The sequence below is a fragment of the Chelonoidis abingdonii genome, chromosome 2 (assembly GCF_003597395.2).
Source record: "Chelonoidis abingdonii isolate Lonesome George chromosome 2, CheloAbing_2.0, whole genome shotgun sequence".
NCBI classification, from domain to species: domain Eukaryota; kingdom Metazoa; phylum Chordata; order Testudines; family Testudinidae; genus Chelonoidis; species Chelonoidis abingdonii.
Genome location: NC_133770.1, coordinates 280,128,368 through 280,154,802, shown reverse-complemented (window position 1 = coordinate 280,154,802; position 26,435 = coordinate 280,128,368). Strand labels below are relative to the sequence as shown.

General features: G+C 42.3%; 1 protein-coding gene across 2 annotated transcripts in view; it reads left to right on the top strand.

Moving 5' to 3' along the window:
* Window positions 1-25,257, top strand: part of FBXO32 (F-box protein 32) — a 34,142-nt gene extending 8,885 nt beyond the window's left edge. The window contains exons 4-9 of one of the 2 annotated variants that reach the window (XM_032803495.2): window positions 300-392; window positions 8,842-8,935; window positions 11,708-11,892; window positions 16,073-16,255; window positions 17,443-17,586; window positions 20,077-25,257. In XM_032803495.2, the coding sequence (XP_032659386.1) occupies window positions 300-392; window positions 8,842-8,935; window positions 11,708-11,892; window positions 16,073-16,255; window positions 17,443-17,586; window positions 20,077-20,166 (789 nt within the window). In that variant the 3' untranslated portion in view covers window positions 20,167-25,257. The remainder of the gene's footprint in view (window positions 1-299; window positions 393-8,841; window positions 8,936-11,707; window positions 11,893-16,072; window positions 16,256-17,442; window positions 17,587-20,076) is intronic. The other variant, XM_075063218.1, reaches the window with a different exon arrangement.
* The last annotated feature ends 1,178 nt before the right edge of the window (window positions 25,258-26,435 follow it).

Here is a 26,435-nt window from a genome sequence, read left to right as displayed (position 1 = left end):
GTGAAATTATTGAAAGAGATCAAATTGAGCTATTTTGAGGTCATGGATAGGGCTGAGTTCTCTTCTTAGAAACAGTCATAACTCCCATTGGGCTGCATTCTCTGGGGACATAAATAGACACAGTTCCATTGAAGTCATTGGAGATGTGCCCACTTACCCCAGCAATGAGTTTGTCTCCTAGCATGCCCCCATAAGTATGTTAAGATGCTATGCTGGCCTGGACCACATACACCCATGACTCTCTCTTCAGATTACTGTGCAACAAAACGTGACCGAGCTTTGTTCTTTTCCACTCTCAGCGTCATGGCTACTGCACCTTGGGAGAAGCTTTTAACAGACTTGACTTCTCAAATGCTATCCTAGACTCCAGACGGTTCAACTATGTTGTAAGGGTGAGTATAAGGCCATAACTTACTTCTCTGTAACTTCTAGCGCAGACACCAGTTGCTTAACTTAACTGAGCTGAGAACAAATTCTGCACTGGAAAAGATCTGCAAGACTGTGCTGTGGTCTCCTTGAGTGCAGGAGGGAAGCTTCAAGAACTAGTTAATGAAGCATTTTCTGATGCATGGAAAAGAGGGTCCATCTGTTAGAAATTGCTGCATGGGCAGGGTAGATCACACATAGCCTTCCTTCAGATCCAGTGAAAATGGGGGCTGGTGTGGGGGCATGGAACAAAGTCTACATTTCCTCCAGATTTCCTGATCAAACTTTGTATTTTGACACTTCTTAGGTGTTAAGTCTGTATGTGACTGGGGTGGAGGCAGTGTTTGTTGTTTAAAGTAAAGTTATTGCCATCTGTTCAATGGCCTCTGAAGTGAGATGGCCATCTCAGCTGTGTTCCTAATGAGCAGGTCTCCATGTCACAAGCTGATAGATGAAGTAGCAGTTTTCTTGACAGTCTCAGCAGAGTGTGCAATAGTCACTGGAACTGACCATGTACTTGCTTCTGGAGGTGGTCCATTCAGTTCATGGTTGAAGCACTCTGGCAGGGAACTGTGGGAGAACTTTGTAATGTTGATGCTTGTGCTATATCTGCTCTTGGAGAGCTTCAGGGTTGCCAGTCCAGCCCCTTACTGAAAGCTAAATTCAAGTTCTGGTTGGTGTAACTCCACCTTTGGTGTATGCTACAAAGTATGAGATGAAATCCTGGGCACCGCAGAGGGCCCATGGTTCCCTTGCATGGCGCGTTTGAGATGCAGGTGAAGGTTACAGCTCTCTGAATGCCATGTACACTAAACCTGCGGTGACACGCTATGGGATGGGAGAAGTTTGAGAGTGAGGTGTATAGGATCCTGGCTAACTTCAAGGAGCCTCTGTCTACAAACTCTGTGAGAAAGCAGAGCTGCTATTACAGATCCATATGTTATGGCAGCTTCAACAGACCAGCTGTTCTGTTGCCCTGGCATAGCCTCTTATTTGATCGAAGGATAAATTATCCCCAAGCTTCTGTGTAGTTTCCCCACGCCAAGCCCTCTTACTCTGGGTTTTCACAGAAGACCAAGCGTTTATCTCACATTCGCAGCATTCAAAGGGTGTCATTTTTATTCCATGATTCTGTGTGCAGTAATGTGTTTACGTGCACGTTATCCACAAATGGATCCATAATTTCAGAATATGCTCATTGAGACTGAGAATTCTATCAGCTAGTTTTTAATGGCAAAAAAGCGGCTAGAACAGGGGTTCTCAAACTGACCCCTCAGGGAGTCGCAATGTCATTACAACGGGGGTCGCGAGCTGTCAACCTCCACCCCAAACCTCACTTGCCTCCAGCATTTATAATGGTGTTAAATATATTAAAAAGAGTGTTTAACTTATTAGAGGGATTGCACTTAGAGGCTTGCTATGTGAAAGGGGTCACCAGTACAAAAGTTTGAGACCCACCAAGCTAGAAAATCTGTTAAAAATTCAAGGTTGTCTATAAACGGCTCCTTTTCACATTTCATCAGTCATTAATCATTGGGGGAGCACCAGCTGTTTAGGGTTTAGATTCTGGTGCAGAGTTTTTGCTGGCATGTTGCTGTTCCCCAGTGAGCCAAATGTTATAAAAGAGTCAGCCAAAAAGATGATACTCGTTAGGCTAGCCTTGGATCCCTCACCTGTTGTCTAGTCAGATGTAGGTCAGGCATTCCAAATGTCCAATCAAAACCTCTCAGTGTAGGGTAGAGGTGTCTCTGTTACTCAAATCACCATGTGGTTAACCTCTTGCTGCCCAGTGGGGTCACTGTTAATTGCATGAAACTTAATTTAGGCCCCTTTTTATTTTTTTGTCCTCTTTAATTATTTTATAATACCCATCACCCACGTATGTTCTTTTTAAATACCATTTATGGAACTAGTTAAGCTATTGTGCAAGCTACCACAAATTGGGTCAAATGCAGTTTCTAGACTCGTGGCAGACTTTTATGGGCACTCCTCGAACATAATCATAATCCTTCTTTGTCTGGATGTTGGGCATGATACTCTCTTGACATTTTAAGAAAGGACAGTCAAATAACTTCTTCAATTTAGATTGGAATAAGGATGGGAGATTGACCTGATGTCTTTCCCCTGCCCCCCTCTTTCACTTGGGTTGATAATTGATGATGGGCAGGGGAGTAAGAGAATCACTTCTCAGCTCCTGCTGCCCATCACTTCCCCAGTTACACACTTATGATTCATCACTGGAAGTTCAGATATTGTCTTCTAAAGCTTCCGTCCAAGTGGAAAAACTCTGGTGCAGTGAGTATTCCAGGTGGTGTCTAATGCTGTATATCTAACATTCCGTGCAGCTTCGTACCCTTTGATTAAGGTAAGCCCCAGATGCAATCGTAGTAGGAAGAGCTACAGATGAGCCATTCACTAAGCATCCTCGGCTTGATTTTTCAGAGGGGCTGAGCCCCTGCCGCTCCTGCTGACTTGAGTTGCCATTGTGGGTGCTCAGCCGTTCTGAAAATCACGTCCCATACACGAGACATAGAATCCTAAAGGCTGGGTGTTCCTCCTGTTTAGAAATGTCTCCAGCACTTCAAAGAACGCGCTATATGCTCTGAGATACCATTTGGTAAAGAAAAAAGGGCCTGACTCTCATTTACATGGCTCTTCACATTACAAGAGTGGCATAAAGGGGGCCTTAGTGTGAATGAGAGTCAGGCCCAAAACAGTGGGAAAGCATCTTTCCGACATTAGGCTAAATTCATTAATGGAGTTGCACCAGAAATCAGCTTGGCCCAAGAAGTTTTAGATCTTGTTGATTTAATTTTGCAAGGCTCTGCTCTGTGACTGCTTAAAGCTTTGACCAGGAGATAAGTAAAATGAACTGTGGCATTTCCATGGTGGAAGTGACAACATTAAAGACTAAAATCAGTGAATGCTCTCATTTATCTGAATTACCTCCTACCTGAGCTTTATGAAGTTTTTGCCAGTAGTCTTAACAAAGTATGAAACTTCCTGATTTAAGATGACTGATGGTTTGTTTTGTTTTTTTAATCTGCCAATCTTAAATGTGGCGACCATGGTTCAAATGTAAAACTGGTTTCTTCAATGAAAGCCTTCATAAGCCACGTCTCTGGTGGATAATAGCTCATAAAATACCACGTGCACTGGAGTTGTTCATGAAGGGCCCTTCCTGGAGATGGATTTCTTCTTTAGATCCACCATACGGTCTGTTGCAAGCCAGGATGAGGACTTCTGGAGCACACAAATGAGCTATTCACTACCTGGAACGTGCCTTGACTAACAGCAGGCTAACGTCCCCTCCTACCTTTTTCCCCAAATGTCCATGGAACTACAGGGGTCTGGTTAATTCCATGGTAGCATGTGGAAGTGCTTCCCAAGTAGTGGCATTTCCAGATTGGAGCTGGGAAGCAGAAGGGAGAAAAGCCACAGATGAGCTTGGAGAAGGAATGGAGAGGCAAACAGTGATAGGCCTAAAACATTTTTACTAATGTATCTCTAACTTTTAGTCCACAATTTTTGTAATTATCTAAAATGTATCAATTTTTGTATAGCTCAGTGGGCTCTCATGCTAACAGTTCAACGTGCTCATGGACTGCCTCTAACATACTTACATTGCATGATTTTTATGCAAAAGAGTCAACATAAAAAACATATACAGGCTAAAGTCTTCTTACTTTCGGCTGCTGGATCTTATTAGATAAGTAGGTTACAAAAGAAGAATCATGTTATTTAGGAGACTCTCAGATAAAAAACCTAGCAGTGCATTGATTTGCTTCGTTTGAAGGTTTTACAAGATTATTAGCGACTTGTTAGATTGAGGTGGAGGTGGTTTGGAAATATTCGACAGGTGTTACTATTAATGCCTGAAACAAATTCTTGCAAGTGTCACGTTAAAATGACCCGTGTCTTGCTATACATTATTTAGGCTCAGAATAAACCCTGCATATTTTCAGCTAGTTGGGTCTACATAGTAATGAGAACAATTTGGGCCCAGGGTTTTAATCTTGATTTGGTCATGGTTACAGTGCTATTAAAAATGGAAAATGCACAAAAGTACATGCCATATAAACAAGTAAAATGAGATGAGACCTTTAAACAACACAGCATCCTCCAAAGCTGTTGACCATTTTCTGAAATGTTCACTTATCAGATGACAGTGAGATTTTGCAGACTTTCCTTGCTTCAGAAGAATTTACCATGTGATAGTTTCATAGCAGCATTTTGCAAGAGATGACAAGCTGTCACTGTAACACTGTGTTTCAGCATATAAAAGCTCAGGGCTTGATCCTGACCTCAGGTACGTGGGTATAGATCAGTAGAATTGTATGATCTGGACAGCTCATCGTTAGCCTAATGTGCACTCTTCAATTGATGTATTTTTAAATTTCTGTTAGACTTAGTATTGGTAGTCCTGGATTTATGCCACATAGCAGCATCTGTTACTTAAATTATTATAACTCATGGTACAGACACTGACATATCCACTATCACATTCACTTCAAGCTGAAACTTGGCATATGGGGCTTCAGCCACAGAGCAAATAGAAGTACTGGGAGTGTGGGAGATTTGTTGTCATTTGGATGTTAAAAGCCATATCCTCAGCTGAGGGAAATCAGTGTAGTTCCATTGATTTACACCAGCTGAGGATCTGGCCCTCTGACTTTTCTAGTTTGACACGTTTTCACACCTCTATAACTCCAGAAAGCTGCCCTTTAAGAACCACTTAATGCATATGTACTTTGTGAAAACTGAGCTTTTAATGAGTTCAGTCCACTTACCTGTGCAGTTCAGCAGCAAAGGTTTAGCTAAGCTCTAGCTAGGCAGTGTTTTAGAGTACGGCACTAGGGCATGTACATCACTACAGGAAACTAAAACTGCTCCAAAAGAAGCTATTCTGTTCTCACATGTCAGTTGCTGATGCTGTGGTCTGTACTCTGGCATATGCTATAATGGCTTTAATAGGAGTCCCAAAGTAAGGTTTGACTAGTGCTGGGCAGCCCTGTTTGTTTGTTTGTTTTTCACTGAAAACAAAGGTTGCCCGGCTTCACCTTTTGGAGCACATTTTGTTCCCAGTCCCAACCCACAAGTCTCTTCACTTGCAGCCCCTCACACATTCAGCCCTTACTGCTGTTTGTGGAAGGAGACCCAGTAGTCTTCCCACTCTTAAGGTCTTCAGGAGGCAGCAGCAAGCTGGCCTGCTCCCTTTTAAACACTCCAGTCTGGTACTTTCTGGTTGGGGCTCAGGGGTTATTGGGCTGGAGTAACTTCTTCTCCACCCCTAATAGCTTAGAAATTCCTAAGTGTCTTCTTGTGTTGCTACAGGATAGTTGCCCTCCTACCACCTACTCAAAAAATCCTAGACCAGGAAGATTAGGAGATGTGGAGCTACCTGCAACTTCTCATTTACTCCTTTTACCCTCCACAATCCCCTCAAGTAAAAAGCATCAGAATGGGGCAAAGAGGCCAGAGGGCTCTTCCTGGAGACGTTGGATGGGGGGAGTCACCAAGCCTCTCTTCCCCCTGCCCTCTGACTAGGAGTCTGAAGTCAATAGGAATTGTAGGTGTTTAGTGTTGTCTTTTAGGATTTGGTCCTTAGCGCCTGTTTTTCAGAGGTGCTGAACACTCATAACTCCAGTTAAAATCAATGGGAGCTGCAGGTACTCAGCATCGCAAAGAATCAGGCCCTTACTAACCTGTTTTCCCCTGCACTCCCTCCTACCATCTTTCTTCAAACAGTGTTACTGGAGCATGGTCTGGAATTAACACAGCCACATACACAGTTACAAAATGTTAGCAGGTCTAATACCTCCTTATTCCACCAGGCATTATTCAGAGTGCTCTAGTCTTTTTGTTTGGTTTTCAGTTTGCACAATGCATTACTCAAAGACATTTTAGGTGGAGTTTTTTTGTTTGTTTATCCAATCTGGAATGACACCATTGGCTCTGAAGGAATTACACCAGTGTATATCTGGAGTAACCGTGAGCAACCCTACGTACACCTTTATTACTGCCATTATACTGGACAAGAAAATTAGTTTTGTTCACACATTTGGGGTTTGGTTTTCTTTGGGTCTTTTTGTGTGTTTGCTGTTTATTCTTGGCAGAGCAGTTTGCTATGGAATGCAATACCCAGGAAGTAGTCACAACATAGCATTCATATAGAATTTCATCCTTTACTTACTTATTGCTGCTGAAAAGGTGGTACACTATAGCAGTGCTAATTTACTTTCTAAATGTAATTGACCCTTGATAAACATAGTGAAAGGCATGAACTCTAATTCATCTTGTTTGCCTAATTATGTTATTTAATTTCCTATATACTAAAGCACAAAATGTTGGTAACACAAAGAATCTAACTTTTATTTTAATTTGAAAAATCAGCCACAATTTCTTAATTTTTTTTTATGGTATTGCACCACTTGGTGTTTTTCACCTGTGCAAAGACGGCTGATTTTTGAACATATTTTTGAATATCAGCACAGTTTTGCTTATATATAATGAGGAAACTGTCCTATATGGGAGTTCTAGAACATTACAAACTGGGGACATAATTTGTATATATGTAAAGAAATCCAAAGACGCTGACCTGGGTGCTCACATTACTGTGTGGACAAATGGAGTCTGGCAAGTTGATCATGATAATTGAAGGTCACAAAGTTAAACAATTCAGTACTAGGAGATTATTACTAAGGCTATTTTGGGGCAAGGACATGTTCTTGTTTGTACATCCATTGTTCTAAGAAATCTTGGGAAAATTTAAAAATATTTCCAACATCTTGCTAATTAATTTATGCTTCAGAGCATGTAATACACCAGACCCTCCTGTTTAGGTGAGAGCCACCATGGCATTTTGTTACAATATATGTACTAAATATTACCTCACAAGACTATTCTTGCATATTTTCTCCCCACCCCGCCCCCCAAATGATGTGTCATGATAGAAGGCAGACTGCCATCCATGAAAAATGTGAGACTCTATAGGGTTTTTTTTTTTCTTTCCTCTTGCTTTATACCAGTCATGTGAGGTTTAAGATATTAATAGAAAGTAAACTCAGAAAGCCATCTGTTGACGTTTAAAGTTGGCCTGGAAGATAAATGGAAGAGGAGACTAGTCACTCGGGGCACTTTGCAGCTCCTAGGTGACAGTCACATGCTGGTAACAGAGCTGAGTAAAATGGGCAAATGATTGCAATAATACCCCTATGAGCTCATGGTTTAAGGCAGAGTACCAGTAATTTTATGGCTACATTCCTGTTGTTCTTATAGCTAGGCAAACAACTCAGCTCAAGACTTACCAACTCTTGTCAGTAACCATCTTAGCTATTTGACATAAGAAATTGCAACTTCTGTGCACTCATCCTTTTTCCCAGCAATGGGATAGCATAATCGCTGATGATAACGGATGAATAGGCTAGCCCTGTGATAATATGTGTAGATTGATTGTAAGATAAAAGGTTTTCTTATTCTGTTCTAATTTAGAAAGGAATCTAAACAAGTGAAATGGTATGTAGAAAGTGTGTATTTTATAAAATACATTAAAAGGCTTAAAGGGTTACTGCCAAGTAACATTTTGGCCCATAATTTTACAAATCCTAAAGCTAATAGAAAAGCTTCCTATAAAATTATTTTTCTACCGAATTAAAAAAAGGAGAGGAACATCTTCTTCAGTAATTGCAACCCAAACACTGCAGCACTGAACGAGTACATGGGAACCAAGAAGTCACATTGACTAGGAGTGCATCTTAATGAAAAGGGAAACTGAGACAGTATCCATTGACAAGTTAGAAAGTAAACCAAACAGCATAAATAGGGAAAAGTGAAATAAATTATTTACATTTTTTCAGATCTAATAATAACTTAATAAAAATGAAGGAACTTTGGTTTGTCTTTAAAAAAAAAAACCATCACTCAATCTTTCCTCTTAATGAAAACTCCAGTATAAAACACACATAACAAGAGTGAATTGGATTATTATATGTAAATTGTAGGATTATGCTTATAAATAAGATTCTCTCAGAAATGAGTCTCTGCTTCTTGTTCTCTTATCACACTATTTGTTTATGTATTAGTGAAAGACTCTGACATACCATTGTTCTTTCAGTATGAATCGTCATTATCTGTTAGTCTGAACGGTCATTTGTGGCTTCCCTACACCTTTAAACCATGAAGCAACATTTCGGGTTAAAGAAAGTAGTTTAAATAACAACCTGTTTTCCTCCACTGTGTGCTTAATTGTTTGGCTCTTTTCTCCCCTTGGATCTGTCTTCTTTGTGGTTCTGCCTGCCCTCTTTTATTCCAGCAGTAAACAAGTATCTGAACTGTTTTGCTGTGTCATGTGACTAGAAGTCAAGATTAGAAAAATATCTCTGTACTCTAGCTGGCAACTTCTATTTTTATCCACAGCTGTTGGAGCTGATAGCAAAGTCTCAGCTAACATCGCTGAGTGGAATCGCCCAGAAAAACTTCATGAACATTTTGGAAAAAGTGGTGCAGAAAGGTAAAAGAAATGTAACAGTCATGGTTTGTATCCAGTGTGTCCAATGATCACCATGTCCATGTTGATCAGTGTGCAAGATATTTTTGCAGGGAGGGACGTGAAGACAAAACACTGGGCTAGTTAATCTTCCTCTGTCCCTTCTGGAAAGGGACTCTCAGGGCAGGAGGGGATTTGAATGGAGATCTTAGTGGATCCCCCTTGTGGAGATTCTTCCTCCTCTAACTCCTGGGGCGATTCTGCGCCAAAAAATTAAAAATTCTGCAAATTTTATCTGTCAAAATAATGCAATAAAATCATACCAGTTTCAATTGTTTTGATAAGTTATTTAAACTACAATACAGAAAAAAGTCACAATAACTATTCATTTCCTGAATACATGAAAATTAAGTTATAAATACTTGGTAACTAATACTTTGCATTCCAGTTATAACCCTGGATTTTCATTTCAGTTACATTACAGAACAACAAACGGAGGGGAAGTAGAATGTCATTTTAAAATTACTCAGACTTTCACACATGAAAGTCATACAGTTTTGCTAATCATTGTCCCGGACCTAGCTGGGTACTTTGGGAAGTGCTTGGTTCTGATTGTCCTGACATTTTATTGACTGGCTTCGTAAATGTTTTACTTGCCCTCAAAAGTCATTTTTGTTTTGTTTTTGTTTTTTTTAAGTGGGTAAGTAAAAATCTAACCCCATCGTGCCACTTTGTCCCAGGAAAAAAGGGAGAAAGTGCATAGATCTTCCTAGCTGATTCCCTTACTGTCATTTTATAAGGCTTTACCTCACTCTGGCAATGTATGGGCTTTAAAACTTCAAACAGGTTTTTATGCTCCTGGGGAATTGACTAAGAATGGGAACAGTTAACTAACAATAGAATAATTAACAATGTTACTATGCAGACAGGTTGCTACATTTCTGCGTCAGAGAATGAAATCAATTACCCATCAACAAAATGTGCTTTTTTTTTTTTTTTTTTTTTTGAGAACAGCTATTTTCTTTAATTTAAAAACAGACATTTGTCAGTAACATGATGATAATATTTAAGTGTTTTTTCAATTCTCAAGAAGTTACATTTTACTAGACAGGCAGGCGGCTACACTTCTGCCTCGGGGACAGTCTTCCTCCTGCCTAACAAAAAGGCCCACCCTCCTCCATGCCCTTTGAGCCACAGTATCAAGAGAGAGGGACAGAGTCTCTCGCGCTTGTTAGCCAGCCCCGCCACCTAATGGTGATCAACGTCTTCCCCACAGGCACTCACACCTAGCTCCCCTCCCCCTGCAGTGATTTGCGTCTGAAGGTGCTCCAGGCATGCTGGAACAGATGTGCTGCCTGGATTGCAGGGGAACAGACGTGTGTGTGTCCCCCTCTCCCTCCGCCGCCTAGATTTCTTTTGCATTTTTCTGCATAGGGGGCACAGAAATATGCAGGTCATATGAATTCTCTGCCCCTGCATGGGCGCAGATTTCTGTCAGGAGTATCTTCTCCATCATCCTGTTGGGAGGAAGGTCAGGGTCCCACACACCCCTGTCTGCAGAATAGGCTGTTTGGTCCTGCCCCAAAAGCTGGCAGACTAGAGAGGAACTGCAGGAGGCCAAGGCTGGCTGTATAAAGGCTCTGTGCTTCCTTCCTAACGCTAGGCCCTAGTCACTTCCAAGGCTTCCTAGCAGCTGCACTACCAGGGGCTCCCACTGGCCATGGCTGCCCACCAAGGGAAAGGAGTCTGTCAGGGCTGACATTACTTTTTTCTGGAAATCTCTGTCGGGTCACAGTGTATTTAGTGTGTGTGTGTTTGTGTGTTTTGGGAATTCCCGCTTCCCTGGTCAACCCAATCTCCACCCCCTCTCTTTGTGTGGGCCCTCAACCTTCGGAGGACCCTTGTAAGAGTAGAGGGGCAGGGCAAGAAGAGCTATAGAGGTGGCTAAGCCTCTGTTTCCACATGAACTGGTTAGAAGCAGGGCAAGAGCTGTGTGTGGAAGGTCTCCTCCAAGCACCGATCTAAGGGGGACAAGTTGGCCAGTGTTCCTAGAGTGACTGTTAGAAGCACTGTAGAAAGGCCAGACATCTTTCCTCAGCAAAGTTCCCTCCAGGCTACATGGCCAAGGAGCAGGCTATCAAGGACCACGCAGGTGGGGAGAGCTGGAGCAGCCGCAGCCGGTGAAGGACATGCCTCTCCCCCAGTCCCAGCCTCGGAGCTGCCATGGCTGGGGGAAAGGGCTGGAGGGAGTCCTCTCTCATCTGTCACAGTCCCAGGGAAGCCTGCACCCCAAACCCCAAATCTCCAGCTATAGCCCTCGCCCTCCAACCCTCTGCCCTAGCCCTGAGCCCTTCCCACACCCCAACCCCTGATTCCCAGCCCCACCCCAGAGGCTGCAACCCCCAGCCAGAGCCCTTATCCACCCCCGCACTCCAACACTCTGCCTGAGCCCTGAGCCCCCTCCCATATGCTGAACCCCTCGGCTCCACCCCTGCTACACGTGATCTCCATATGTAAAAAATTAGAGGGAACATTGTTCCTCAGGTCAATCTCTTGTACAGTTATTAGGGGACATCTCTGACAAATGTTTCCTATCTGATAAACTGTCATATCTAGACAGAGCAGTCCTCCTCTACTCCCTCCTTCCCCCCACAGTTCCAGATTTGATACTTTTTGGCCTAAGATCATAGACAGTAATTCTTACAAAGCCTCCGGAAGAAAGTAGATACTGAGATGTATTTAAACATTATAGTCTCTTTTTAAAATATATTTTTCTTCTTCTCTCTGCCTCCAAAGTCCTTGAAGATCAGCAGAACATCAGGCTAATAAGGGAATTGCTGCAGACTCTCTACACGTCACTGTGCACCCTGGTGCAAAGGGTTGGCAAGTCTGTTCTGGTTGGAAACATCAACATGTGGGTACACAGAATGGAGACTATTCTTCACTGGCAACAGCAACTGAACAGCATCCAAATCACAAGAGTAAGCAAGAATCCAGGCCCTCACTTAGAGGCAAATGATACATTGGCTCTTTCATGCAACCTTATCATGCAGCTGCAGCTCCTGCCTGTGTAATTGGATCATAATGAGCATTCCTAGACTTCACACAGAGCCTGCTGCTGGAGAGAATTTGGATTAAGATTTGAATTCAATTGGATTAGACAGGGGGAGGCTTTTTTTAATTATTACTTTTATTCTGACTTTCAAGTGGAAAATTAAACCAAGATGCAAAATGTTTTTCAGAGTTACATGGTAACATTGCATGTTTCTCTAAAAACAGCTTCATTTAGAAAAGCTGACTGCATGATGAAGCCAGGCATCTTCAAGTGCTCCTCAAATCACCCACTGACTCCACAATCAGGCCTGCTGTTAGTAGTAACCAAAACCAGTTAGGCCTCTAAATGGTCATCAAATACTGTGTGAGTGGAGTTTGGTCTCACTTCAGTTCCTGTCGGATAGATGCTCACATTTCACTGGCAGTCTCAACAAAGGGTCAGAGTCAGGGCTAAGGCAGAATGCTGAGACTCGAATAGCACTTGTACTAGGATTGTCTTGTCTGTGACTCAGTACTGGACTTTAGTTTCTAATGTTGCCAATATATCTGTCCCCTTTCCTAAGAGTCCTACTCTCACCTTGAAGTTAATTGCAAAATTCCCATTGACCGTAGTGACACTGGGACATGGGCCTAAATTAATTGAAATGCAAATTTTTTCCCAGTAAGCTGCTAAAGAGGCATCATGCTTGGCTGCTGCTAATAGGCAAGAGAGGTGCTTGTGCTTGCCTAAGTAATTTCAAAATGTGTGCAGGGTAAGCACTATCTAGAGAACCCTGAAGGAACGTAGCTGCAGTGCAAGGATCTTGGGGTGAGGAGAGGGAAGTTAAGAGACAATGAGGAAAGGAGGCTTCTCTGGACTCAGAGAAAGTCTTAAGTAAAATCCACAGCCCCAGTCCTGCAATTATCTCTGTGATGCCAGACACACACTGACTTCCATGGGCCCCTAGGTGCTGACTCCATGGGTGCTCCAGGGCTTGGGCACACACAGAAAAAAATTAGTGGGTGCCTAGCACCCACTGGCAGCCAGCCTCTTTCTCCCCAGCACCTCCTGCCCACTGGGGGCCCCGCCAATCAACTCCTCCCTATCCCTCCCAGCACCTAAAGCCTGCTGTGATCAGCTGTTCCGCAGCATGCAGGAGGCACTGAGGGGGAGGAGCAGATACGGGGTATGCTCAGGGGAGGGGTGGAACTGGGCAGGAAGAGGTGGGGCAGGTGGGACAGGAGTGGGAAGAGGCGGAGCAGGGCGCTTGAGATAAGGGGTCCAGGGTAGGGGATTGAGCACCCCTGGGGCCCAGAGAAAGCTGGTGCCTGTGCATGGGGCTCCTTGAAGGTGCAGGGTTCTCCTTGCACAGAGCTCACTGCAAGATCAGGATCCAGCTGCTTGACTCAATAGTTAAAACTATTTTATCTCAGCACCAGGCCAGTATACCATCAGGTTAGAAAATCCTGAAGATCAGTTAAAAAATCTATCAATCCCAGCCAACGTTCTGTCATAGCACCACTTGTGAACTGAAGTGTGTGTGTGTTTTACATACATTTATTTACTTTTTGGCCTAAACATGGTCGGCTGGCCTTTCTTTTCAAAAATTGTTTAATGTCTCAAGCTGTAAAGCTTGCAAAAAATGTAATTTTCACACCACTGAAGATGATTTCTTGTCAAGCTTGAACAAAAGCAGCTGTGTTTAAAGGAGGGGGGGAAAGAGCAGTATTACAGGCAGTTGGCCACTTACTGCAAGTAGACCAAGTGCTTTTGGTATTTCAGAAGGAGAAAAAATGTCTTAACAGCCAAGGAGTGTAAAGCTTGAGAAATATATACTGCGCATTGTAGTACTTATTAGCTTAAAAAAAAATCCTGTCAAGGAAATGAAAGTTAACATAGGACTCCTCTGATCTAGGGTGTGTTCTTTTTAAAAGAAAAAAAAAGTCATGTTTGAAATGTAGCAGATAAGTCTTTGGCCATGATTCAGGAAAACCCTGAAGAATGTGCTTTAGTCACATGGACTTCATTAGTAAGCTGCACAGGTGTCTTATTGAGTTCAACGCATTTGAGCCTAGTCCTGCACATTTTATTCATGTAAAACTCCCATTGACTTATGTGGGTATTTCATCTGTAAAAAGTGCAACTTCATTAGTGAATGGAATTTGAGGGCACTAGTAAATTATATACAAGACTTCTGTGTTATCCACAGCAAACTTGACCTAAATTCTGCAGCCTGGGATAGAGATCTGTCACACCCCAGTGGAGCAGACTGGACTGTTGCACCAACTCTAGGTCAATAAAAACCTTGCTGTTTTTTAAATTTAATTGAAATACACAAATGAAACAATCTTTACAGTATGCTCTGTGTTATTTAATTCCATATGGAATTTAGTTATGCAATGCACTTACATTTTTAATTTGTAGTGTGCTTCAGAGTTTTATACTGAGGATGCCAAACTGCATTCTAGAAGTTGTCAGAAGGAAGTTGAGTAAGAAACCTTTGGGGTTTTGGGGGGGGGGGGGTGTATATGAGAGGCTGCTTGGGATCCTGAGATAAGAATATTGGCTAGATGTCCCTATTAACTGACCAGTAGCAAAATAGTTAACAGCAGTTTTCCTAAGTTATCACCCTTAGAGTTTAGAGTCAACACCCCACTGAGATGAGTGGGATTGTTCACTCTTTTTGGAGCTATTGTTTCAGGCTACTGGAAGATGCAATTGTGTCTGTTTATGGTGTTCTTGGTAACCAAAAGGGCTAGAAAATTAATTATTAATGAAAGATTACCAGAGTTTTTGTCGCAGTGGATGGGCTGTGCAGCATATGCTGCTGCTGCTATGGAGTTGCAGAGTACACTGGGCCCTGTTATAGATTAATAACTATGTGGCTTACTGAAGGGTTACGAAATGGGAACTTTTGTGTCTAAATAAATATTTATATTATGTCTTTGAATGGTCAGACACCATCCAAACACTGGAGACGGGGTCATATTTTAAAAATAGTCCCACAAAATTTTCCTTAGCTGATCAGCTATTCGTATTTTGTTTTAAACAGTTAACTGCCCTGCCAGTTGCATGTAGGGTGATGTGACTGCAACTTAAAATAGAGGCATCTTGGTGCAGGGCAACTAAAAACTTGGCACATTTATTTGAGATTCTTAACATTGTTTCACTGTTGAGCCCAAGCCTGCAAACCTTTACCGCATGAGTACGGAATGGGCACTAGTGTAGCAGTTGGAGCCCATTTCCTGGTTCTTAGGTCTTGATGGCACTGGGGATTTTCCCTGAATTCAACAGTCTGTATCCCGTTACCAGTGTAGCTGCACACATGCAAACCCTAGTGTGACAGACAGAGCCACTATATGGAGCCCAGTGCTAAGGGCCACTAGTAGAGATAGTGACTTTCATTGTCTAGACCAGGAATTTGCATTGGTGTAGCTAAACTGGTTACTAGACAACGATGACTGTAATTGAGGCAAATCCACAATGTAGACATGGTCCTAGAAGTATCCCCTGTAGGAAACAATTTAAAAAAAAATACTCTTAAGTATTTCCTGGGTAACAGGTAGCATTGCCAGCAATGTTGTAGGAAACAATTAAAGGGAAATATTGATTGGTACCATTACTAGTGAACATCTCTACTTGGTTAATATAGGATCATGTGACCCTGCAAAGTAAAACACAGTTGTCTTAGTAGGACATGAAATTTCCAAGGGACTTAAACTGTATAGACTGGAGGTTTAACCTGTTAGGGAACAGTATTGCCCTCCAGTTATCTGAAGTGACCTACAGACAGTAATGCCCTGGTCCACTATAGTGGAGCTTGGGCATCATAAACCTCCTCTCCAGTGGTGAGGGGAGTAAACTGTACAGTTAACGTTTGATAGCACAACACAGTTGTTGCTCTGCCACAGTAAATGGTGGATACGCCTACTTTTCTCACTGGAAGTAATGGCTCAACAACACCACAGCCCATCATAGGATCTCCTAGGGGAACTGATCTGTCCCCTGGATGGAAAGTTATCCAGTGTCACTGCATCTTGTGTATATAAAATATTTACAAGTAGTGCATTGCTCCCATTTAGAATTGCCTGCTTTTCACTAACTGAGCTCTTACACTCTTTTTCCAGCCTGCCTTTAAAGGAATGACCTTTACAGACCTGCCGTTGTGTTTACAATTAAACATCATGCAGCGGCTAACTGATGGGAGAGACCTTGTCAGCCTTGGACAAGTGGCCCCTGAACTGCAAGTGCTCAGTGAGGACCGGCTGCTGTGGAAAAAGCTCTGCCAGTACCATTTCACAGACCGACAGGTAATGGGATGAAAGTTAAACCTCAATCAGTCTCGTATTGTAACCCATTTGTGATTGAACACACATAGACAGATCTTCCAGATCTTTGACTGCTTCTTTGTTCTGAGGGGCATGCTGCGAGTTTCTAATATGGGCTGACAAGACAATGGTGATAAAGTTCTGATAGTGTTGTAAATGCCACAATACTGGTGCCTGAAATAGAAGGCTGCAGCGTCAATAACATGCACACGCACCTCCTCCAATCTAGGCTGCTAACCTATCCACATGGCCTCGGATGGTAACACTGCTATTTGTACCATAGGTTTACAGAGTTCTGTGTCTGTAGTTCCCAACAGTAACTGCCCACATCACACACACACACACACACACACACACACACACACACACACACACACACACACACACACACACACACACACACACAAAATATCTGAGTTGTTCACCGTTGTTGGCAAGCTAACTCTGTTACTATATTGTATCTGTTTTGAGGGTAAAGGTTTTCAGTCTCTAGGGCTGCCAGTCTGGCACCATTCATAAGCACTAAATATACACACAAATTGGGGGACCAGATCTTCAGCTGGTGTGAATTAGCATTGTTCCAGTGACTTCAACAAACCTACACAGATTTACATCTGCTGAAGATCTGGCCCTGGATTCTGGGAAGATATTTTTTTCCTATATTGACTATATGTCACATGGTGTGACAGATCCAAATCTGATCTTCACCGCTAATGAAGATGTCCTAAAAGTGAATGTCTCACAAGCAAATACTGCAACTCCAGGTTTAAAGATATATCTGTGCAGAAAAACATGTTTAATTCCTGAAACCACTACATGGAGTAAAGTTTGTTATCCGGATAGTCATTTTTAGAGTTTCTGAATCATGGTGATGTGTGGTAGCATGAAGCCCTTGGAGCCATTGTATAGCAATGTGCAACAGGAAGGAATCTGTGTAAAAGGTAAGATTGGTCTCTAGTATTGATATTGTGTAGTGTATTTAGAATAAGGAGACTGTTAATGTGGAGAGGCTCAGGACAGATTCTCTTGCCACTACAGATGAGATCATGTGGAGATCAGCAAGAATTAAATGCTGGCTACTATGTGCAGGAGGAGGAAGGTCTTGAAGCAATACTGCCAACAAAACTAAGCCTTCATGTACACTCAATCACTCTAACTCTGATTTTTAGATTCGTAAACGGATAATCTTATCTGAGAAGGGGTTGCTGGATTGGAAGAAGATGTACTTTAAACTTATAAGATGTTACCCGAGGAAAGAGCAGTATGGAGACACACTGCAGCTCTGCAGACATTGCCACATCCTCTCCTGGAAGGTCTGGATATTTTGCTGGTATTTGATTGAGGGCCTGATTTCTCAGAAGTGCTGAATGCCCACTCTAATTCAAGTTAATGGGAGTTGCAAGTGCTGACCTTCTCCAAAAATCAGGCCAACCCCACTTAAAGCTTGCTTACTCTCTATCTTAAGAAGTTCCTTCACAGTTCCTGTTACTCCCTGGGGCCTTATCCTTTCCCCACAGGATCTAGTGGGGGTTTCTTGCCCTGTGATGAGAGAAGAAGGCCCCTGGAGTGCCACAGCAAATTTGAGGCATTTACAGAAACCTGGGGACAAATTCTGCTGTCCACTACAGTGGTGTAAATCTGAAATAATTCCATTGACTTCAGAGTTACTCTGGTCTGACACAAATTTAACTGACAGCTAAATCAGGTCTCTGTCCTTTGGAGATGAGTCAGAGAGTGAATTTGAACCCTTGTCCTTCATCTCCCTTGAATTGATAACTGTCCCTAAAATCTAAAGCCGTGCCGTGACCTGTTTGTTGCCAGAGGAGGGTATAACATTTATTATAGAATTCTATAAGAGTAGAACTCGAAGGGATCTGAAGAGCTCTATCCCCCTGTGCAGAGGCAGGACCAAGTAAATCTAGACCATCCCTGACAGGCATTTGTCTCATCTGTTCTTAAAAACCTCCAATGATGGGGATTCCACAACCTTCCTTGGTAACCTATTCCAGTGCTTAACTGTCCTTATAGTTAGAAACTTTTCCCTCATATCTAACCTAAATCTCCCTTGCTGTATATTAAGCTGATTACTTCTTGTCCTCCCTTGAGTGGACATGGAGAACAACTGATCACACTCCTTAACATATCTGAAGACTGTTCTCAGGTCTGTTCCCCACCATCCCCAAATTGTCTTTTCTCAAGACTGAACATAGCCAGGGTTGGCTGGTTTGTTTTTTACTTCATAGGTCAGTTGTTTTTTTTAAAAACCTATTACCATTTTTGTTGCTCTTGTCTGGACTCTCTCCAATTTGTCCATGTCTTTCCTAGTGTGTGGCACTCAGAATTGGACACAGTACTCCAGCTGAGGCCTCACCAGCGCCGAGTGGAACTGCTGCCTCCCATATCTTAGATACAGCACTCCTGTTAATACACCCCAGAATATTAGCCGTTTTTGTATCTACATCACATGGATCACAAACTGAATATGAGCCATCAACTATGACCCCCATCAGAGGCAACGCATAGGGGAGCATGCAAGGTCAAGTGCCCCCCAGATGGGCCTGCTGGGGAGAGAGGAAGAGGGGCTCTGTCTTCCTGCTGCACCTCCCCCCAGCATTCTCAGCCCCAATCCCTGGTAGCTGGGCAAGGGCGGGGAGCAGAGGAAGTAGGACTAGCTGCTTCTCATGCAAGCCACACTGAGTTGCTGGTCCTTGCAGCGCAGCAGCTGCCTGAGAGAGCCTGGCTGGGGAGGCGAAGGCAGGCCACTCCCCACCTGGGCCTGGCTGCCAGGGACAGGGGCTGAGCGAGCCAGAACCCCCTCTTTTCTCCCCCCCTCAGCACATTTCTGGCTCGCTCGGCCCCTGTCTCCAGCAGCCAGGCCCGGGACTGACCCACTGCCGCCCAGGGAGTGACCCACCGCCGCCTCCCCAGTCTGACTCTCTCTCAGGCAGCTGCTGCACTGCAGGAGCAGTGAGCCGGAGCAGCCAGCTTGAACCACATGAGAAGTGGGTCCCTCCCGCTTCCCACCTGGGCCCGGCTGCCAAGGAGAGCAGTCAAACGTGCCAGGGGGAGGGTGGCGCAGCGGGATAAGGACAGAGCGCCCCTCCTCCTCCAACAGGTAACATGGGGAGTGGAGAGCGTGGAGGCCCTGGGCTGGGCGCAGGGGGCGGGGTCACTGGGCAGAGGAGATAGGTGGGGCGATCATGTGCCCTCCCCTTTATATTGTGCCCCCCCACACCAGTATGGGGAGGCACAAGTCATCTATGAGCCTCCAGATCCTTTTCAGCAGTGCTGCTGCCTAGCCAGTTATTCCCCATTTTGTATTCGTGCATTTGATTTTTTTTCTTCCTAACTGTGGTACTCTGCACTTGTAATTAATTGAATTTCATCTTGTTGATTTCAGACCAATTCTCAAATTTATCACAATCATTTTCAATTCTAGTCCTGTCCTTCAAAGTGCTTGTAATACCTCCCAGCTTGGTATCATCCCCAAATTTGATAAGCATACTCTCCATTCCATTATCCAAGTCATTACTGAAAATATTGAATAGTACCTGACCCAGAACAGACCCCTGTGGGACCCCACTAGATGCATCCTCCCAGTTTGACAGTGGACCATTGAGAACTACTCTTTGAGTACAGTTTTGCATCCAGTTGTGCGCCCACCTTATTGTATTCTCAGCTATGTACTCTAATCTACCAGTTTGCAAATTGGATGTGCAGCATGTGGCACACAGAGCATTGCTAAACCAATTAAAGCTGTGACACTAGTTTTGTACCCTCTCTAACTGGATTATTTTTTTCAGGGTACTGATCATCCTTGCACAGCCAACAACCCAGAGAGCTGTTCCACTTCTCTTTCACCCCAGGACTTCATCAACTTGTTCAGATTCTGAACCCTGGTTCTTCACAGCATATCCTATTCCTACAAGACACTTTAAAGCGCTCAGCTTGGACATTGAACTTGTAAATAGTGTAAATGTTGATGTTTGTTTGAAGCTCCTGAGTCAAGCAAACAAGAGGATCTTAGAGACGAAAGGTGAAATTGCTCGCTGACGTTCGATGTTTAAGAAATATGGACTTCTAACAAGACTGACGTGTATAAGCAATGTTGTAAAAAGTCACCTTTTTATTATCCAAGTATAAGATACAGGGCAGAAATTTCTTTCCGTTTAGAAGTTAAAACTTAATTTGCCCCATGGCCCTTTAAAAACTTCCTATATTTTTTTCAGTTTCTAATAAATGAAAAGAAAGCAGTTTGAGACTAGGACTGTTTAACTGCTCCTCCATCTGGTTTTATTTACAATAGATATTTATAAATATGACATTTTAAAAATATTTATGGGGAAAAATTCCCTGCAACGAGTTTTAATAATACTTATATGTAAAAAAAATTGGATGCATTCAGAAATATGCATAACATCTAGGATTTGATCCTAGTTAAAAATGAAAATAACACACCATGCCATTTTCTACCTCAAATAAATAGAGTACCTTTGAAACAACAATCCATTATGCAATGTGAACTATTATACTTTGTACAATGATTTAAAGGGAAATGATGTTTATGACCGTAAGCAAACTTCTTCTTATGTTAGTGCTTACGTTTTTAATTCGTTTTCTTGCTGTACTCAGTGCTTGAATGCCCAGATGATGAGCGCCTTAGAAATGCCTAAGATTTTACTCCATCTTCCTTTTAATTTTGTTGTCTTTATAAAAGATTAAGCAAAAAAACAAACCAAGGGTGAGGATTTGTATTTAAGGAGGGTGCATGATGGTTGAATAAGGGGCCTGATCTACTCTGGATTTACACCTGTCTGAGATCAGCATCTGGTTCACTGGGTCTGACTCCCCCAACCCTGTGTAACTCCACTGAAATAAAGTCAAAACTGATGTAACTAAGAGATGACTCAGCCCCATAGGGCCAGTGGAGCTGTGCGAGTTTACATTCACTGAGGATCTGGCTCATAGCATGTAAGATAAATACCATTTGTTTATAACTGCTGTTAGAAACAGGAAGAGCAGCGAGGAAAGCCAGCCATAGAGTCCTAGTGTAATACGGGTACAGTCAGTCCTTAGGGTAAATAGGATTTCTAATCACCTGACATCCCATATCATTTCTATGGATCATAGAAATGGAAAATAATTTACCTAATCCATCTCCCTGCCAGTGCCAGATTAACAGAGATACAGTGAGAATTAGTGTTTACAAATCTTGATCCCACTGAAATTAATGGCCAAACTTCTAATCTCCTTTATTACGTATAACTCATGAATTTGACAAACTTGATCTGGCAGATTCCAGTCCATGTATAAAAGTTTGGAAAGGCTACATAGGAAAAATCCTTGCAGTTGTCCTATAGCAGCGTTCATGTACAGCACTTTTCCAACACTGTACGCAGAGCACGTAAGCAAGGTGCCTAAGAAAGACAAACATTTATAGGTTGTATGGTATGGACAAAAGAGTTGTGAGGAAGAGGAATACTCAGGATAAATCAGGAAGAACTACTTGAGTTTAATTATTTAATAGTCTGTTCCTTTTTTTTACAGGTTTTATAATTGATCTCTAACACTTTTCTGCAGCTGTTTATATATATTTTTGCAATAGTATTTGCATTTTTACAAACTAAATCACTTTGCATGCTCTTTGAGTAGTTGTGGGGGGAAAAATGTGTTTAGATTGAATGGTGGGGATGGAGACTGCAGCCCTGGTGAGGGGATATCCAGGAGAATGCTTTAGCAGTAACTGCCATTTGTTGCATTCCAAGGGAGAAGGTTTGGTTCTTCCAGAAATCTCCTTCAGAGACAGGGCAAGAGACACTCCCATCAGAAATCATTTTGCATTATGCAGAGAAGGGAATAAAATAGTTTGAAGGCGGAGACCTTGCCCTCCTCCATCTGCTCTCAACTCAAAGATGGGTCAAAAGAGTAAATTTGAACTCAGGGGGGAGAGGGTGTATGTTCATGTGAGTGGAAAGTGATTCAGAGGTAGTTAACCTGGAGAAATGAAACTCTCGTTGTGGGAGTTAGTGTAATTAAGTAAGAGAGACCAGCTTCTATTCTCATTCACACCCATGCAACCCTTGTTGATGTCAGTGAGGTGTTGTGGGTATAAATGAGACTGGAATTTGACTTGATGAAAGAGGAGTGTTAAGGGAAGTGACTGAAGTAGCGATGTTGTGTGTGAAGATCCATGTTAATCCTTTCTCTAGCAGTTCAAAATACCCTTATAACCTTTGTGCCCTCTGCTTGGAGGTCTGATTTTTTTTCCCCCTTCCTCATCTGTCTGCCCCATCTACTCCCAGTGAACCAACCTAAATAGAAGTTGTGATTTGCAATGTCAAATTTGACATACCAGCAATTGGTGTTTCAACCTGTAAAATACTTATTTTAGGTTGTATTTATTGGAGTAAGTTCCTCCTCGGTGAAACTGACATCAAGTGAATTTAACTCCAGGATCGATTCTGGAGTTAAATTCCATATATAATAGTCTGAGCACAGGGTTCTGAGTCAGGAACTTACGAACTCTAGTCCTGGCTCTGCAAATATTTCCTTCTGTGGTTTTGGGCAAAACACTCTCTGCCTCCAATTCCAGTTTGGAAAATGGGGACAATAACTACTTATTGCAGTGCCCCACTGTAAGGATCAATTAGCTAATGTTTGGTAAAGCAGTTGAAGTTTAAAGTGCAGGTTCTGATTTGAAAGCACTACGTGGGCCTTAAGTGAAACATTTATCTACACGTTGACATTTTCAGATTGTGTTGTTTCGAGAAAAACTGTTCTTACGTGGTTACTTGAGGAAGAGACCTACAGCGTGAAACCAAACGTAATGCATGCTATTAAGGAGTATAACTTATTAAATGAGTCTGCTAAAGAAAGAAATAGAACTTGCCTCATATTGTTATTTTATTGCTGCAGTTGTTACTGAGATCTATCTCCTCATGAGTCTTTCCTATTCCCAAAATGGTTTATTACTGTCAAATATTGTAGTGAGTCAGATAATTCCTTTTTAACAACCACTGTTTGTGCCCAGATACCTTAGCCTGACCATTTACAAAGGCATCGGTTTTATTTAAGTAGATTATTTGCATCTGCATGACGTAGGCTGACAGGAGAATGAAAACTGAGCGATAACAGTGGGTTTGAGGCAGGAAGGTGCAAGGCTACTTTGGCATAAAAGAGACCTCCTTATTTTCAGGGTAAGTTATTGTAAGTTGAAAACAGGCTTTCTGTGTTTGAACATGACATCGGTGATGATGATCTTTCCAAACAGCCTTTCATCTGGGTTGCCATTAGGATTTCATTAGTTTCAATACTATGAAACAAGGTCTTTATTCTGCCTTTATCACCATAAATACAGAGTGATTCCATTGAAACCAATGGAGTTGGTCCGCATTTACTGGTGCAACAGAGCTGAATATGGCTCAATACAGATATTTTAAAACCACTCCATACAGTGGAGGGGGCATGGGAAGGAAGAGAGGAGAATTTTGCATTTCAGTTTACCGGGGGAGGTGAGTATTTGAGTTTTATTTGAATTTGACAGTCACTTCAAGATGCTGAATTTCAGCTGTACATAAGCTGAGCAGTTTATACTAGTGATGGTTTGGTATTTTAATGTTTGATTATGAAATGTGTGCACCTCATCTTGTATTTTTTTTTTAATTGTATTACTTCTGTTTTGTAAAATCATTAGGAAACCTTGTACTGCTCTACAGACATGCTTCATATGTAAACGTTTAATTGCACCATACCACATTCTGTAAATGGGAAGATTGCTATACCCCTGTTTTGAACTCCTGTAGTGACTAATGTTTGTGTTCCCATTTCTGTTTGGCTGCACAACCAACTCCTAGAACATAGACATGTAGTAAACTACCTTTTTCTGCCCAGGCAATTCTTTGGCCCATAGTAGCTACAACTGAAATAGACCAGGAACATTTCAAATACTGCAGAGTACCTAATAAATCTTGGATGATGTCTCATGCTTAAACCTTCTGTTCGCTACAATAAACCATCATGTACTTTTGGGGGGCTCTTAGTAACCTGTTGCACAGCTTCTTCTCACAGATCAGCACCTTGCCAAAAAATAGCTTTAAATTAAAACACTAGTCTTGCTTGCTGGCTTGTTTTCAAAAACACACCCTCTCTGTGGATATGATGGGTAATCAGTTTAAAAGTTTTCCTATAGCGTTTGGAGTTCTGCTTGTCGTCTAGGCACAGTAATGTGTACAGACAAGCTAGCTTTTTATAAAAGCTTTCCTTCTACATGTAATGGCTCTTGTCAAGGTCCCTTCTTCTGAGCTGACTAGCCCTCTGCTGCCTCTGAGGTTGAGAAGTTCCTAAGTGGAACCTAGTCTGCAATGTACTCAGCACCTCTTTAGTTCTCCCTACTCCCATTGACTTCATTGGTAGTGGAAGATGCTCTGGATCCTTCAGCTCTCTGCAGGGTCTGGCCCCAAAGACAGTAAATCTTTCCTCTTCTTGACAGTCTCCAATATATTAATAGCGTGAACACCTAAGTAACACCCCTGTTCTGGCACTCGATAGAGCACACACAGCCCTTTCACCCCGCTGCTGTAACTGAGGGTAGTCTGGCCCTTTTTGGCTATCACTTGCTGCATATAGTGCCAACAGGGCAGCTCCATAGTTAACATTTTAATTAGAAATTGCAAATGTACTAATGTTTTAGGGGCTAATCTGCAGTAATAATGAATACCTGCTTATATGTGAAAAGGAAACTTGTTTTTCCTTTTTAAATAAAGCTGTAACTAGATAAGGTATGAAGTGAAAAGCATACCTTGTGTATTAACACTCCTATTTAATATTATTGTGTGATTAAAATCCTTCCGTATAAATTATTTGCACACACTTTTTTTTCTTTGCATGTTCAACTCTGATTTTTACAGTGGTTTGGTACTAACAGTGATGTATTTTTCTAAAATGTCTTTGACACTGAATTGCAATAAATGTTCAAACAATGTGAACCTTGGCATTTAGTTGTTTGTTGCTTTTAAGTGAGTAGGCTTTTCACAAATGTAAATTGAAAGACTTGCAGGTGAGTCTATCTTAAATACCATGGCAACAGGTGCTGTGGTAATACCCAGAATGGATAAATCCACTGTTTTGTTGTAAATCAAAACAAAAGGTTAATGCAATTGTCTTCAGTAAGGGCCAACAAAAGGTCAATGGTTAAACGGGACTTAAGTGAAGAATAGGCCTTGTAAAGGCGCATATTTCACCCTAAATAAGTTATGATTCACGTGTATCCAGCTGCTTCCAAGCTATGTAGTTACCACATTGGTACTCCAAGTTGGGGGATTACATAAGCAATGTATCTTCAGGCCCTGGGAACCTGAAGACTTTTAATCAGGCAAAACTCCAATTGAAATCAAAAGGACTTCAGCCCAAGCTGGGACTGCATGATCAGAAAGAAGGTGTCTGTTCAGATGATGGGGAATATACACAAGGAATACCTTAGCCTGACATGTTAACTCATCAGGAAGACAAATAACTGACAAACGGGATCAGCATCATGGTCATTGAAACAGGAAGATTATATAGAAGAGGATGCCTAGCTGGATTTCAAAATATATACTAGGAAATGAGAGAAAATAGTGGGTTTTGTGCACAAAAAGGCTTAAGTTTCAGAGCACGCGTATCAGAGGTTTCTGAAACTCATCTCCAGAAACTCTACAATTACCTTTGGACAGACTGGGAAAACTTACCCTGAGACTTCTGCACTAAGTTAGTAGGGGCTGTGTAGCTAAAACCGCATAGGTAGCAATCTTCAAGGTGCCAGATTTCTTCTAAATTGGGGGCAGAAAAAAACAGGCTTAGTGCCCTGATTCAGCAAATCCCTTGCTCAAGTTCCATTAAAGTCAATGGAATTACATATGTAAGTGTTTTGCTTAACTGGGGCCTAGGACTTGGATCCATAAAGGGCCATAGGTGTTGCAAAGCTCAGTGTTTCAAAGCCTAACTTCTAGGCACCCAGATAATCACTGGAACAACAATGGAATCCACAAAACCTCGGTTAGGTGCCCAGGTGCCCTATGCAATGAATGGGGAGAGAGAGGTGCCTGAGAATGGGATCCAGGAAAGCCAGTATACTAGGCAGTTTGTTACAACCAGGATGTGGGCAATCCTATTTAGTGGTCAGAAC